The sequence below is a fragment of the Melanotaenia boesemani genome, chromosome 6 (genome assembly GCF_017639745.1).
Source record: "Melanotaenia boesemani isolate fMelBoe1 chromosome 6, fMelBoe1.pri, whole genome shotgun sequence".
Classification (NCBI taxonomy): domain Eukaryota; kingdom Metazoa; phylum Chordata; class Actinopteri; order Atheriniformes; family Melanotaeniidae; genus Melanotaenia; species Melanotaenia boesemani.
In genome coordinates, this window is record NC_055687.1 from 20,557,247 (window position 1) to 20,572,184 (window position 14,938).

The following is a 14,938-nucleotide window of genomic DNA, read 5'->3' on the forward strand; positions in this document are numbered from 1 at the left end:
GTGGATAAAAAAATCCTGACAGAATCGTGATCTCAATTTTAAGCAAAAAAATCGTGATTCACATTTTTCCCAGAATCGTGCAGCCCTACTTGGAACCCTGTGGAACCCCTGCTGAGTGCAGAGCCGGAGGCATTTTTTTTTTTTGCAATAATTTTACCTGACAGGAGATCAGGTTGGATCTAATAAAGAGACGCACCACCGGTGGCTGGCGAGTTTAACTGTAGTTCATATAGGGCTGTCAAAATGAACACATTAATGCAAATAGATTATTCTGTGTAATTAAACCATTTTGTTTAACACATAAACAACAAAGTTATTACTTGTGCCATATTAAAAATCTGAATTTGGCATTATCTTGGTGAGAGCAGCTGATTTTGGGCATGTACAGTAGGCACATGCCCAACCTACTTTAGATGTTTTTTTTGTTTTGTTTTGTTTTGTTTTTTCTGATTAACATTTCCTTCACATATCCACAACAGCAGGGTGGACCTGCCAGTGCAGCCAAAACTAAAAATATTTGTGTGGACTGAAGAAGTTTTATGTCAGCATGGTTTGAAGTTCACAACTGTCTAGAATACTAAAAACAACTGGGCTGATTATATTTGTGTATGCAGACATTTATTTTAAAGCCCCGGACACTGATGATGCACAATCTGGATATAAGAACTAGAAGAAGGCTATTGTGATTTTGTTTAAGAAAAAAAGTGTTTAGCTGAATCATCACTTGTCTAAAGCTGAGATAAGATGCTGAGATGTCTCATCCCCCCACCATGTTGGTCTAGAACCACCACTTCTTAGTAATTCTTTTCAAGTCTGACAAAGTCTACTCATCTCTAATCTAAATAAAATGTTTAATAAGATTGTGTGCTTATCTCTAATCCCTTTTATTTATTGTTTTAGGACATTGAAGTGTTGATGTCGGAGGGCAACAAATCTCGCACAGTTGCAGCCACTAACATGAATGAGGAGAGCAGTCGATCACATGCCGTCTTCAGTATCATTGTCACACAAACACTCTATGATCTGCAGTCTGGGGTTAGTTTTTTCTGCTTTTCAAACCTTTACATGACATACGTATATTGATGTGTTTCCTTTAAACACACCTGTCTTGGGTCATATTGTGCATGGAAACAGAATTCAGGGGAGAAAGTGAGCAAAATGAGCCTGGTTGACCTGGCAGGAAGTGAGCGAGTATCCAAGACCGGAGCTGCTGGGGAGCGCCTCAAAGAAGGAAGTAATATAAACAAGTGGGTTCTTTATTTAGATATATCAAATCTATATGAAGTCTCACAATTTGGCATGTTACCTGTGGAGGCTGAATGCATTTTTGTGTGGTTTTAGGTCTCTCACTACATTAGGCTGTGTGATTTCTGCTCTGGCTGATCAGTCTGCAGGAAAGGGAAAGGCTAAGTTTGTGCCTTACAGAGATTCAGTCCTCACCTGGCTGCTAAAGGTTTGACCCACAAATTACATTTTTATTACAGTCTTTTGGTTGTTATAATGACCTCTTCCATGCTGATAAATAATAAAGAACATTTAAGCATCTCTGCCTCTTTGCAATATGTTCCCTTGACTCCAGGACAACCTTGGTGGAAACAGTAAGACAGCCATGATAGCCACAGTGAGTCCAGCTGCTGATAACTATGAGGAGACATTGTCCACGCTACGTTATGCCGACAGGGCCAAGAGAATCGTCAACCACGCAGTGGTGAATGAAGACCCCAACGCTCGGATCATCAGAGAGCTCAGAGAAGAGGTGGAGAAACTTAAAGTTCAGCTCTCTCAGGCGGAGGTGAGAAGATAGGTGGACCAGATTGTGAATAAGTTTATGCCAGAATGAACACCAGTATGACTGATTGCTTTCTTCTTTATTTTCCGTCAGTCTATGAAGGCTCCTGAGCTGCAGGAGAAACTGCAAGAATCTGAGAAACTCATTCAGGAGATGACGGTCACCTGGGAAGAGAAGCTAAGGAAGACTGAGGAGATTGCCACTGTACGCACATGAGTCACAAAAACTCCAAATCCTGAACTCAGTGAATTCAGTGTGTATTTATATGCGCAGCTACACTGTTATTATCTGTGTTTACAGGAGCGCCAGAAGCAGCTGGAGAGCATGGGCATTTCTTTGGAAACCTCTGGGATTAAAGTGGGTGAGGACAAGTGTTTCCTGGTCAATCTGAATGCGGATCCTGCATTAAACGAACTACTGGTTTACTACCTAAAGGTAATCCAATTTTTATAATGTGATAAAGTGTTTTTGTTTATTTTTTAAGTACATTACCTTTAGTACTGATGGTCAGTGTTGGGAAAGTTCAATTTCTACATGAACTAGTTCAAAGTTCAGTTCACACAATTTAAAATGAACTAGTTCAGTTAATAGTTCATAATTGAAATTTGTGAACTAAGTTCACAGTTCTAAAAATGAACTAGTTATTTTTTCCTAATGTGTTGCTGCAAGCTATTACCCTCAGAATACTGGCATTTTTCTATTGTTGCCACCCATTCAGTCAGCGCTCGTAGCCAGCTGCAGCTTTCACTCCTACAGTAGAAAAACATGAGGAAAAACTTGCTTGAATGTTTTTTTTTATGAGGAATTAGTAAATTATAAGACGTAGGGACCAGGCTGAGGTAGGAAACAAAGGATGTAGCTCAAAGTACAAAACATTTAAACATTATTTATCTTTTTATTAAGTCAAGTTTTTGTGAATGTATTTTTTTCTGACTTGTTTGTCCAAAGAAAAGTTCTAGAACTTGGGTCATAAAAGTGCAATATTCAACCCAAATGAATAAGTAAAAAACAAAAAAAGACATGCAAGACCATATTTCTTGCATTTGTCAAGTTTATGAAAGCTGAGGGTTCCTCTTTCCTCAAAGGCTGCAGGTCTAAGACGATATACTGCAAAAGGTTTTCCAGCTGAGGCTGGAGATGAAGATAACGAAGCTGCTGCTACTGTCCACCGTTATTAAGTTTTGGGTGGTAGAGGATCTGCTTTGGCACGCCGTTGTCAAATCTTTAGATTGTTTTTAATGACATTTAGTTTACATAACTTGGGAGGTTAGCTTGGTGCTTTATTTTAATATGCTGTTTCAGGTTTGCTGTTGACATTGTTGATGTCTGGAGTTGCTTCTTGACACCCGGCAGGCAAAGTTTACACAAAAAGGCAAGATATCTCCCTCCTGGATCATCACTGACCTTTTGATGTGATCATACAAAGATGCCGTAGTGATCATTGAGGCAGAGGTGGTGCTGCTGCCTTCTTTGGATTTTGCCTCCATGCGGCTCTGTGGTGGCTGGGGTTTCCAGATTTGGTGTTTTTCACCTATATATTAAGGCCTGTTTAGGATGTGTGTTAGCCAGGATTTTGCCTGGAAGGCTCCATGGAAATCTGGAACTCAGTTCAACTGTGAGAGAACGCCGTTCACAAACGTCAGAATGAGCATACTCACAATAACATTCATCGAGCAGAAATACAGTATGTTCAGTTCATGTTCACCCAAAATATGAATGAGTTCATGAACGATTGTTGCAATGAACTTGTTCAGGCACAACGCTGCTCATGGTCATTTGCAGAAGACTTTGAAAATGCAGTTGATTTAATGCAATAATTCCAGCAAGATAAGGTAGTGCTAATTCTCCACTCAGGGGCCACCATACCACAGCATTAAAAGGGGATGCAGCAAAATTGCAACATTAATTGAGTACCAGGAACACTGCAAACAATGGAAGACAAAACAAAAATACTGATGTAAATATCACATTTCTTTTAACAACTTAGACAGTGAGTAACCGAGATGTTGCATTGTTACATCTTTATTACCATAGCAACTGTCAGAAGTTGAAAACACTTCATCATGAATTGAGAGTGACGCAGAAGCTGGTAAATTTGCCAAAGAAAGTCAGTTTATATTTTACATTTGTTACTGTATATATGTTTATTACTATATATTACTCCACATATTATCTATTGACTAAGGCTCTGTAACACATCAGTACACAGGATGCAGCGATTTAGATGATAGTATGAGAGCACAAATCCAATAAAAGCAGGTCTGAAGCAACAAGCATGTGAGAAAACAGTCTGCACAGTTTGCAGAACAACAGGCCTTTGTCTGGCCTCTGTAGGCTAGCCTGGCATATCAGTGAGGAATGACTATGGTAATGTGAAATGGGTTATTACATCCTCTAGCTGCCATATTTGCCTAACAACGCCCCCTTTGCACACAAGTTTTTTTTTTAAATTGTGGCTGAGGTTTGCTTTACTTTCAGATTTTCCTGAAATTGACAAATTCTTGAATTAATGTTTTTCGAATTTTTTTCATAGCTGCTCAGTAAATAGATCTAGATGTTATTGTATTTGGGTCTGTCATTATAGTTTTGTGAATCTGTCTTCCACCTGTGTGTAGGAGCACACACGTGTGGGTGCAGACACATCTCAGGACATCCAGCTCTTTGGGATCGGTATCCAGCCAGAACACTGTATCCTGGAGCTCTGCCCAGATGGTGATGTCACCTTGATGCCCATAGGGAATGCCAGGTGAGCTATTTACAGCTACATCCAAAATATTTGCTGCCTGTCTGCCTATCTGTTTTCTTCATGAATGACTGCACCTCAGAGTTTCACATGACCTCAGTGCACAGGAATCTCATGATCTGAGCTCCTTCACTTTGATATCAGAGCTGTGTTGGCCTCCCACTACAAAAGAACTGTTCTTTTGATTAGATTTCCAAAGACATCTTTGTGCTTTCTACAGGACCTGTGTGAATGGTACAATGATCGACTCCTTAGTACACTTGTGGCATGGAGACCGAATCTTATGGGGAAACAATCATTTTTTCAGGTATGAGCCCTCTGATTGTGTTGCCACATTCAAGCTTGCAGGCATTTATTGAGAGGGACTTATTAGACGTTTTATTCTGTAGGATAAATCTGCCTAAACGAAAGCGGCGGGACCGCTTGAAGGAGCTGGAGAGAGCTTCTCCCAGAGAGAGCTTTGTTGAAGCGGATGTGGAGACCGCCAGTGAGGCCTCCTCTGAGCAAGACTACAGCTATGAGTTTGCACAGATGGAGGTCATGATGAAGACTCTTGGAAACAATGGTACGATTAGGACTCTCTGCAACCTTCCTCTATTAATGTATTATAAATTAATTCAAACCCTGATGTTCAAGTTTTAGTTGCCCTTTTTTTAATCTCAGAAGTATTTATTTATTTATTCTTTTGTAAGTTACTGTAAATAGTTCTGTATTCAGTTATAAAATGTGTTTGTCACCACATATATAGACCCCATGCAGAATGTGGTCCAGGTGTTGGAGAAGCAGTACCTGGAGGAGAAGCGGATGGCTCTGGAGGAGCAGAGACTGATGTATGAACGAGAGCTGGAGTCATTACGGCAACAGCTGTCTCCTGAGAAAACACCACAGCATCAGCGCAGCAGCAGCGAACGCCTTACTTTCCCAACACACACGCCACATGGCAAGCTGCGTCTGTGGACAGAGGAGCGGTTAGTGAAGTGCCCACACAAGTGATGTTCGTGTTCGGGCTTTTTACTACTCAAGCCTGCCAGTAAAGCCATGGCTCAGTGGCGAAAACTGTTATTAAAATTTGACTATTTTTTTTATACAAATATCTTTCTGGAACAAACATCTTGAGTAGATGTTTGAATCCACACAGACTGTACATAAAAGATTACAGATCTTCATACGTTAGAATGAAAACATTGTTGTCTTTTTGCGTGTCTGTGTGCGAGACAGGGATGAGCTTTTCCGCCAGAGTCTGTCTCGACTCAGAGAGCAGGTGGTGAAAGCCAACACTTTGGTGCGAGAAGCCAACTTTTTGGCAGAGGAGATGAACAAACTCACTGACTATCAGGTCACCCTTCAGATTCCTGCAGCCAACCTCAGTGCCAACCGCAAGGTCAGACTCATTTATAATGTTTAGGCCTTAAACCACCATTCTGAATGGAAATTAATCTGCACCATTTTTATGTAGCGTGGAGCAATCGTGAGTGAGCCCGCCATTCAGGTGCGGCGAAGAGGGAAGGGAACCCAGGTGTGGACCATTGAGAAGCTGGAGAATAAACTAGTAGACATGAGAGATCATTACAGAGACTGGAAAGAAGGCACAGAGGAAATGGTGAGAATTAAAAGAGTAAAGAGCAAGATATAAACAGAATATTATTTTTAAGTTTGGTCCTTTATTTTGTATTTTTGTTTTAGTATAACAAAGCAAATGGTAAACACTGCGATCCGTTCTACGAGGCTCACGAGAACCACAACCTGATAGGAGTGGCCAATATTTTCCTAGAGTGCCTTTTTCATGATGTCAAACTACAATATGCTGTTCCCATCATCAGCCAACAGGGAGAGGTGATACACCAATAATTTGGTGCCTTTTCATACCCAGTCATTCAGACCTTTGGGATTTTAATAGCAGTGACATTGTTCTTCTGCTTCTGTGTGCAGGTAGCAGGTAGGTTGCATGTTGAGCTGTTTCGAGTTAGTGGAGCCATGCCTGAGCGCCTGTCAGGGGGAGACGACTCATCTGAGAACTCCAGTGAGAGCAGTTGCTACGAGGTCATGGACACTAATGGAGAGATTGTCCACATGGCCAAGAGGCTCACCTGCAGGGTAAGAGTAGCTTTTCCAAGGTTAATATTTTTGATTGAGGTTTAAGCTCTTAAATGAACAATGTAAGTAATTCTTATCCTGTTTGATTGTCTTGCTGCTATAGGTGAGGATCAGGGAGGCCACAGGGCTGCCGCTCAACCTGTCCAACTTTGTCTTCTGTCAGTACACATTCTGGGAGCACGGTGAGCCCACCGTTGCCCCTCCCATGGTCAGCCCAGACAAACCTTCACCTCGAAGTCCAGATGCTCAGTTTACTGTCCAGTTTGATCACCTCAAGGTAACAAAAAATGAGCTGTTGTTTCATTTGAACAACTTACTTTAGAAACACTAGAAGATTAATTATCCTCTTTACACTGACTTTTTTCTATTTTTTATTTTTTTCTTGGTCCAGGACTACATTGTGAATGTAACAGATGATTTTTTAGAGTTTATATCAGATGGAGCGTTGGCCATTGAGGTCTGGGGTCACCGCTGTGCTGGAAACAGACGTTCACTCTGGGAGTTAGATGCACTGGAGGCCAAGACCCAGACTCTCCGGGACAGGTCTGACTTTTGCACTTCTGGACGCATGCAGACAATGACGTTTCACACCTTGCTAACACTGGCTGTTGCGCGTTTAAGGTGGAGTGAGGTTTCTCGCAGGATCGAGCTTTGGGTCTCCATCCAGGAGCTGAACGAGCAGGGAGATTACACGCCTGTGGAGCTGCATCCTGGAAAAGACATCAGCACAGGAGGAGTCTTCCAACTTCGACAGGTCTGATAAATGAGGGAGAAAATTCCCCTTGAGTTCAGCTGATCTACAGCAGTTACTAATTATTATATAATTGTATTTATGAGAGCAGGGTCACTCCAGGAGGCTGCAGGTGTGCGTGAAGCCAGTCCAGAACTCAGGCACTTTGCCTCTGCTGGTGGAGGCTGTGCTGTCTGTTTCCATTGGCTGTGTGTCGGTTCGCTCCACTAAGCTACAGAGGCCACTCGACAGCTACCAGGTCGGTGAAATACACGTCTTTCTTAACATACATGCCACTTGGACTGTGAACTTAACATGTTGACAGCAATAGAAAAAGGATTTGCAGTTGGTTTAAAGTAGATTTTTATTATGGGAACATAATGCTTGTGTTACAATATTAAGCTGATCCAGCCAAAGTATGGCTAATGTTTCTCAGGTTTTGTTCCTTGACTGATCCTAATAGGTGGCTGGCAGTCAGACAAAGGAGGCTAAGTAATGTGTAAGCTCAGTAGTATGTTAGTTATGCTGGCATGCACTGTTGTGTCTCGGATTAAGTTGCAGAAAATTACTTTTTTTTTTTTAGTTCTTTATTTCCTCTCTTTTAATAATAAAAAGAAGACAATGGGACTTCAAAACATGCATAAAATAGTTATTTTTAAACATTCATGCCTCAGAAAGTTACTCAGACAGCCCTTGGTTTGCTCTGAGGTGTAATACCAGGGCCTTTACAGGTATCCTCACATTTGATTGAGTGTGTTCTCCCTTGCCAGAGAGAGTCGGAAGACGATATGGATAGTTATCAGGTACCCACTAAATCTCCTCCTGCTGCTGCTCTCTCTGTAGTTCACCCTGCAGCATGAAGGAAACCAACTGATCATGTGTTTTGTGATGAGGCGTTTTGCTGAGGGCATGTGAGGCAGGAGTTTGTGCCTCTGTTGACTAAAAAAGTGCTTTATTAAACAGCAGCTGCACATGTGAATGATTTCTGATGCTGTAATTATCAACTACACTAGCCATTTTATGCCAGCTGTCATTTAGAAAAACAGTTCCACCCATGGCTGAGCTCCCAGCCAGCACAGCATGTCTGCCATGGTCTTGTTACACTCTGCTGCCTTTTCACTCAAAGTTGCACAAACTAATGCTACTGTTTGTTTGTCACCACTGAAAACCTTCACTTAAGGGCATTGCATGGCTGCATGATCAATACTTTGAATAATAAAAGTGTGCTGATATCAGATGGTTGGCTTTGGGGTCTTTTGAGTACAGCTGTTGCTGCAGAGGCTAATTTCTCTCACATGGCAAAATAATCTGCCACATATTCAGGTAAGTCATTAGGATGGTTTTTCAGCATGTGGGTGTGCATGCAAGTGTGCATGAATAATTATTCAAGGGTTACATTAAGATTCTTGTGTGCATGTACTTTTTTAAAAAAATCTTTTAGCCAAAACTTTAGAATCTTAAGCAGGGGTGGCCAAACGTCGGTCCTCGAGAGCCACAATCCTGCAGGTTTTACATGCATCCCTGCACCGACACACCTGACTTAAACTAATGAGTCATGTTGCAGATCCTTATAGGTTGTTGGATCCATTTAATTTGAGTCAGGTGTGTTGGTGCAGGGATGCATGGAAAACCTGCAGGATTGTGGCCCTCGAGGACCGACGTTGGCCACCGCTGATCTAAAGCTTTATTTTTTTCTTTTTCTTTTAACATCTTGAGTTGTGGAACAAACATTAAGTTAGGCTTCTGCTTAGCTTCATCAATACATTTGAAGTCCCTATTTTAAGGAGCAGTTATGGCAATCAGATCTGTGAACACTCAAGCAGTGCCTGGTAACATTTTCCTGTGACCTGCAGCAGATCATTTGCAGCCTCGCTGAGACACCTAGCACTGATTCTGCTCTCTGTCTGCTTCCAGGAAGAGGATCTCAACTGTGTTAGAGAGCGCTGGTCAGATGCACTGATCAAACGTCGGGAGTATCTCGATGAACAAATTAAGAAAATCATAAACAAACTTGGTGAGTTCTAGACCCTGTACATTTGAAAGAATATAGTCAGCATTGCTGTGACTCGTTTCCTTTCTTCGTCATTGTATCCAGAAAAGTCAGAGGAGGACATTGAGCGTGAAGCTCGGCTGGTGGAGCAGTGGGTTGGCCTGACTGAAGAGAGAAATGCAGTGCTGGTACCTGCACCTGGCAGTGGCATCCCTGGAGCTCCTGCAGACTGGTAAGAAAATAATGCAGTAAGTATTTTCTTCATGTTTGGCCCTTTTGATGTCATTAACTACAACTATCTGCATGCAGGGCTCCACCTGCAGGGATGGAGGCACACATTCCTGTTCTCTTCCTGGACTTAAATGGTAAGGGAGACTCAAACTGTTACACACTGGTTCCTCTTTAGCTTTCCAAATACTAACTGTCTTTTATGCCACCAGCCGATAATCTGACAGTGAACGAACAGCTGACCGGGCCTCACGCAGCAGGCGTTAACTCTATCCTGCCCAAAGAGCATGGAAGCCAATTCTTCTATCTGCCCATCATCAAGCACAGTGATGAGGAGGTGAGCAACAAGATTATTGCCCTCTGGTGGCAAAACAAACAAACAAAATAAAAAATAATAGCATGATAAATACAACTGGAAGAAAACATTTGTGGACCATTTGGAGTTAGAACTATTTCTGGATTGATTTCTGTTATTTAAAGACAACACAATCTGACTAAACTAAAAAGTCTTTATTTTTCATTTCTTCATTTAAAACACTTAAGAAGCTGAAAATGAGTAAAAATTAAAGAGTGTTGATCAAATGGGGCTTGTTGCTATTTATTTACAGCAAAACATGTAAAGTTTGCAAAAGACCGTCTAGATAATCCACAACATTAATTGAACAGTGTTCTGATAAGATTAATGATTCACAATGTACAATATGGAGTAAAAACCTCAAGCTAACACCAACCTCATCTTAACTATAAAGTGTGGTTTAAGGTTCTTTTACTAACTCAAGGCCCAGGCATTGCAATCATTGAGGTAACAATGAAGTTAAAAAGGTTTACAGTGGAATATAAAGTAGGTGTTTCAAGTGAAGACGTTGGGGGGTGCAACAAAACATTGACTCAAAGCAGTACGGTTCAAAGGTCTAATATGACCTTAATCAGACCAAGAATCCACGGCATGACCTGAAGAGTGCTTTTCAATCAAATCATGCCAGAAATACTAACAAAGAGAATCATTGTTGTCAAGAGAAAGGTTTTAAAACTCTTTCTTAAATTCTCATAAGCAGCGCCGCGTGTCTGATAAAGGTTGTTGCTGCATTAGCTGTTCAACTAGTAACTACTAAATAATCATTTTGCCATTTATATTGTCAATTTATTTTTTCACACGCAATCACAATCTCATAAAAACAGTTTTCATGTAATTATATGCGCAGTTGTATCATGGCACAAACATATAATTTCATGGGTTGCTATGTGCACGTGTGAAAGCATTTAAAAGAAAACTCCTTTTAATTGCTTCCCTTTTTATGTTGAGCAGCAGTATTAATGGTACAGCCATCTCCTCCCTCTTTGTCACACTAAACTGTAATAAAATGGTAATTAAACATACCCGAAGCCACAATCCTCCTCCGTCACTACGGTGGAATTATACCAGGTGCGTGTGCGTCACTTTACGGCTGTGGCATGGTTTTGTTCCAACCTGCATGGCACGGCATTTTATACCGGGAGCGTGTCAGGTATGGAGTGCCCATGAGTGCAGTCCACCTCATACAAAATCACAGAAGACGTGGAGAATCTTGTGATTCTACAAGATAAACGTCTTGTTGTTTATAAAAAAAAAAAACACTGAGACCCCCTGACCAATATTTTCATGGTTCAGCAGCGCAAATCTGCGCAGGGCTTTTATTTTGGAAAACACACTGCTACCATGTCTGATTTCCTGTCTGCCCCTATCTGAACTGCGGAATTGATGCACTCTGGGTGCGTGAAGCATCAGAAATAGACTTGGTGCGTAAATTTAGCAGAGTGCCGCGACAACACGCTTCTGGGACACTTCTACAAAACAAACCATAGACTAAAATGGCCACGAATAGCAGCGGTGGCTGCGGTGCAGCCATAACGTGCCGCACACACACCCGGTGTAATTCCGCCGTAAGAAATGTCTCTGTCTGAGTGGTTATGGCCCACTGGCACAGATTCTCTCTCTGAGCGTCATCAGTAAACACAGCTCTTCTCATTCACCAGGTGTTGGCAGTGTGCTCCTGGGACTCTTCCATTCACGATTCTGTCCACCTCAACCGGGTCACTTCACCTAATGAACGCATCTACTTGATTATTAAGGCCACAGTGCAGCTCAGTCACCCTGCCTCTATGGAGCTGGTGCTCCGCAAGAGGATTGCTGTCAACATCTATAACAAGCAGGTTTGTAAAAGATGAGATTGCAGGCAGTCAGCCTACAGCAAAGATGAAGTTAACTGCAGCGGGTTGTGTTGTACTAATCCACATGGTTCTGGGTTTATATCATACAGAGCTTCACTCAGAGTCTCAAGAGAAAAATGTCCCTGAAGAACACGCTTCACTCCTCTGGTGTGATTTATGAGATTGTTTCCAACATACCAAAGGTACAACTCTGCCTCTGAGATTAAATGTTTAAATGAGTTAGAATACAAATCCAGCCTATTTTTGTTGTTGATTTGTTGCTACAATTAAGCTTAGATTATGTTTTTATCACCCTTTTCTTCTCTACTGTCTTTCCAGGCCTCAGAGGAGCCAGAGGAGAGGGAAACCTTGGCCCTAATGGCTGCTCGCGGCGACAGTGAGGAGACCAAGGATGGAGAAACCTACATAGAGAAATACACACGGGGAGTTCTGGAAGTGGAGAACATCCTGAGTCTAGAGAGGCTGCGGCAGGTGAGGTACACACAGCAACACCCACACTATGAAACACCAAAGAACATGTTTACTGAATTACAGTTCTTGCGTCATAATGAAAAAAATTGGTTATTGTTTAGACAGGCCATAAGTCAGGCTCAGCTCTAATGGATGCTCTCCATCCAACTGGCATATCTCATGTAGTGCCCACAGTATAGACTGCATTAGCCTGCTGACATTAACATGTGCAAGCTTCGTCATGCCCTCCCTCTTCAGTCATGAGGCCAGCACCTGCATTTCTGATTGATAATGTAATTTCAGCTAGCACAACATTCCTATAAGAATCACAAGAAAGTGCAGCTTTCTTGGTCTCCACTGAGCTTCAGTTCTTTTAATTAATCATATTTCTTTCCCTTTGGGAATTAATAATTTGTAATTTAACTGAGCTTCATTTATTTTCTTATCAGGCTTCCTTCTTTAGACTTTCCATATAAGCAGATAATAGGTTTGCTTTGTTGGTCATATTATATGATATTTGCTGCTACATAAGGTTCTTTATGTCAATTCTTAATGCAAAGTCTGGTATGGTCCTTTCTGTTTTCATATTTGCTATTCCTTTAACTACCTCAGGTTTTCCCTGCATGCACATAAAAAACAAGAACAAAGCAGAACAAACTGAAGTCAGTGAAAACTGTGAGGACAACCTCTGACTAAAAATTAACTAACTGAACCGTCCCATTTATTCTCTACAGGCAGTGACAGTGAAGGAAGCTCTTGCTGCAAAGGGGAGACACTTAAGAAGGAGTATCAGCACACCAAATGTACAGCATGTAATTAACATACTGTATATCCCTCTGCAATGACTACTAAACATATGGAAATAATTGTTTGTAAAGTTTTTTAAAGCTGATAAACTTATGCTTCTTTCTTCCTAGTCTTCATGTTGTAAGATTGACCTGACTGGCTGTGAGGATGAGGAGTGCAAGGTACATCAGTTTCATGATTAAAGTACATTTTTATGTAACTGTAATATGAGACTTTATTTCAGCTTTATTAGTTTGAACCTCAGTTTCTAAGATAATGAAAAATCTGTGTCATGTTACCAAGAGAAAAGGAGAAAGTAATGTTGCTCTTCTGTCATTTTACTTAATTTAGGTTAAGTAGAAAGTCTATAAAGGCATGATATAGCTTACTACTTACACATTTATCAAAACCTCATGTTACTGTCTAGGACCACTGTGATCATGTGGACAACGGCAGCTGTAACCCTCAAGACGGCATCCTTTGTACCACACCCATCAAAAGCAAGGAGAACCCAGGTAAACTGGACTCAGCCCATCTATACCAGCTACACCACATCTTTACTGTCTTTTATTTGAGGAGAATTCTGACTGGGTTACCGCTGAATATTCCTATATAGGTTTGGTTCCAGACAGTCCTACCTTTTTCAGCGCCAGCCCCTTCAAAGTCCTCTCGCCTCAGCCACCTAAATTCCTCAAGTCGTTGCTTCCTGTCAAAGAGGAAAACAAAGCAAAGAAAACCCTGGAGGCCCGCCCACTACTGGGACAAGAGGTAGGAAGGACTGGTCTCTCTCAAGTGGGAAGTGTTCACATCTTTGTTTTTGTCAGTTTGTTCTCACGGTCATGAAACTTTTCATTTGTCCATGATTTGTCAGTCCACTATCAATCCTGATTTTCCATATCAAATTTCATTTCCAAAACATGATAAATGTATTGACATTGACAGAAGAAAAACCATGAATTGCCTTAAGTTGCTTTATAACCTCACTCATTATGTATGTTACTGTATTGACCTGAAAACACCAGACACATGAGCATGACCTCAGCTGAAGGCAGTCACCACTCAGTTTTTACAAAGCTCTGCTGTCTCAAGTCTCATAATTGGATTTTCCAGATAGCTTGTGGCTCTTCTGATCATTTGAACTAACCATGTACTTTGTTTTCTTGAAGTGAACTAAAATGGGCACAGTTATATATTGTTGGTTTGAAGATGGTAGCAAAAATTACCTCAAAAACAGAACAAAAAGAGCAACAGGGATTAGAAAAAGCTTCAAATTTCTAAAGGTTGGGGTACATAAATAGCTTCATATATATATAGATATATATATCTATATATATATGTATACAAAAGTGTAAGGATGAGTGTTTTTGCTTCAATTAAAAAGATCTGTTCCTCTCATTAGGACACTTCAACCATTGTTTTTGTGATGTATTAAACTGCATGGCACTAACTGTATAACTGGCCTGCCCAGCTCATGCATGCTGTGTGTGGGTGTGAAGTGTGTGTTGTTGTTCTGACCCATCTGCAGAGCATGCGCTCATGTGTGGACAGCCCTGCACTGCTCCCCTCTCCCTGCTCCTGGCTCCGGCCCAGGGCAGGCAGCGAGGGCCACTGCAAGCCTTCCACTCCAATCTCCACCTCCATCTCCACTCCCACCAGCAGACAGCTCAACCACACACTACCACACACTGCTGTAAGTTCTACCCATACATCCATAGGAGTTGTACACATACAGTATGTACACTTGCTGGCACATTAACGACTCACACTGCTGCTCCCACATGTGCATACCTTATTAGACTGCTTTAAGAGTTCACATAAAGACCTCATTAACTAATCTCTAATCCGTTGCTACTACATATGGCTCATTTTGTGAACTTTGAGTCTGAAAAGCTGTGCAATCATGAGATGGAACTCAACCTA

The 14,938-nt window shown here is 41.4% G+C and overlaps 1 protein-coding gene across 5 annotated transcripts in view; it reads left to right on the top strand.

Annotated features, from left to right (window-relative positions):
* kif13a (kinesin family member 13A) overlaps positions 1-14,938 on the top strand; it is a 39,910-nt gene that overhangs the window by 18,633 nt on the left and 6,339 nt on the right. The window contains exons 8-38 of one of the 5 annotated variants that reach the window (XM_041988379.1): positions 901-1,035; positions 1,135-1,247; positions 1,342-1,453; positions 1,580-1,792; positions 1,883-1,993; positions 2,090-2,224; positions 4,405-4,535; positions 4,753-4,839; positions 4,922-5,097; positions 5,281-5,500; positions 5,751-5,913; positions 5,989-6,132; positions 6,216-6,365; positions 6,462-6,626; positions 6,730-6,903; positions 7,018-7,169; positions 7,248-7,380; positions 7,469-7,615; positions 8,127-8,159; positions 9,271-9,370; positions 9,452-9,578; positions 9,656-9,711; positions 9,787-9,911; positions 11,588-11,764; positions 11,872-11,964; positions 12,101-12,253; positions 12,967-13,044; positions 13,150-13,200; positions 13,446-13,533; positions 13,635-13,786; positions 14,544-14,708. In XM_041988379.1, coding sequence (XP_041844313.1) covers positions 901-1,035; positions 1,135-1,247; positions 1,342-1,453; positions 1,580-1,792; positions 1,883-1,993; positions 2,090-2,224; positions 4,405-4,535; positions 4,753-4,839; positions 4,922-5,097; positions 5,281-5,500; positions 5,751-5,913; positions 5,989-6,132; positions 6,216-6,365; positions 6,462-6,626; positions 6,730-6,903; positions 7,018-7,169; positions 7,248-7,380; positions 7,469-7,615; positions 8,127-8,159; positions 9,271-9,370; positions 9,452-9,578; positions 9,656-9,711; positions 9,787-9,911; positions 11,588-11,764; positions 11,872-11,964; positions 12,101-12,253; positions 12,967-13,044; positions 13,150-13,200; positions 13,446-13,533; positions 13,635-13,786; positions 14,544-14,708 — 4,059 coding nt within the window. The remainder of the gene's footprint in view (positions 1-900; positions 1,036-1,134; positions 1,248-1,341; positions 1,454-1,579; positions 1,793-1,882; positions 1,994-2,089; positions 2,225-4,404; positions 4,536-4,752; positions 4,840-4,921; positions 5,098-5,280; positions 5,501-5,750; positions 5,914-5,988; positions 6,133-6,215; positions 6,366-6,461; positions 6,627-6,729; positions 6,904-7,017; positions 7,170-7,247; positions 7,381-7,468; positions 7,616-8,126; positions 8,160-9,270; positions 9,371-9,451; positions 9,579-9,655; positions 9,712-9,786; positions 9,912-11,587; positions 11,765-11,871; positions 11,965-12,100; positions 12,254-12,966; positions 13,045-13,149; positions 13,201-13,445; positions 13,534-13,634; positions 13,787-14,543; positions 14,709-14,938) is intronic. The other 4 variants (XM_041988380.1, XM_041988382.1, XM_041988381.1 and 1 more) reach the window with 4 other exon arrangements.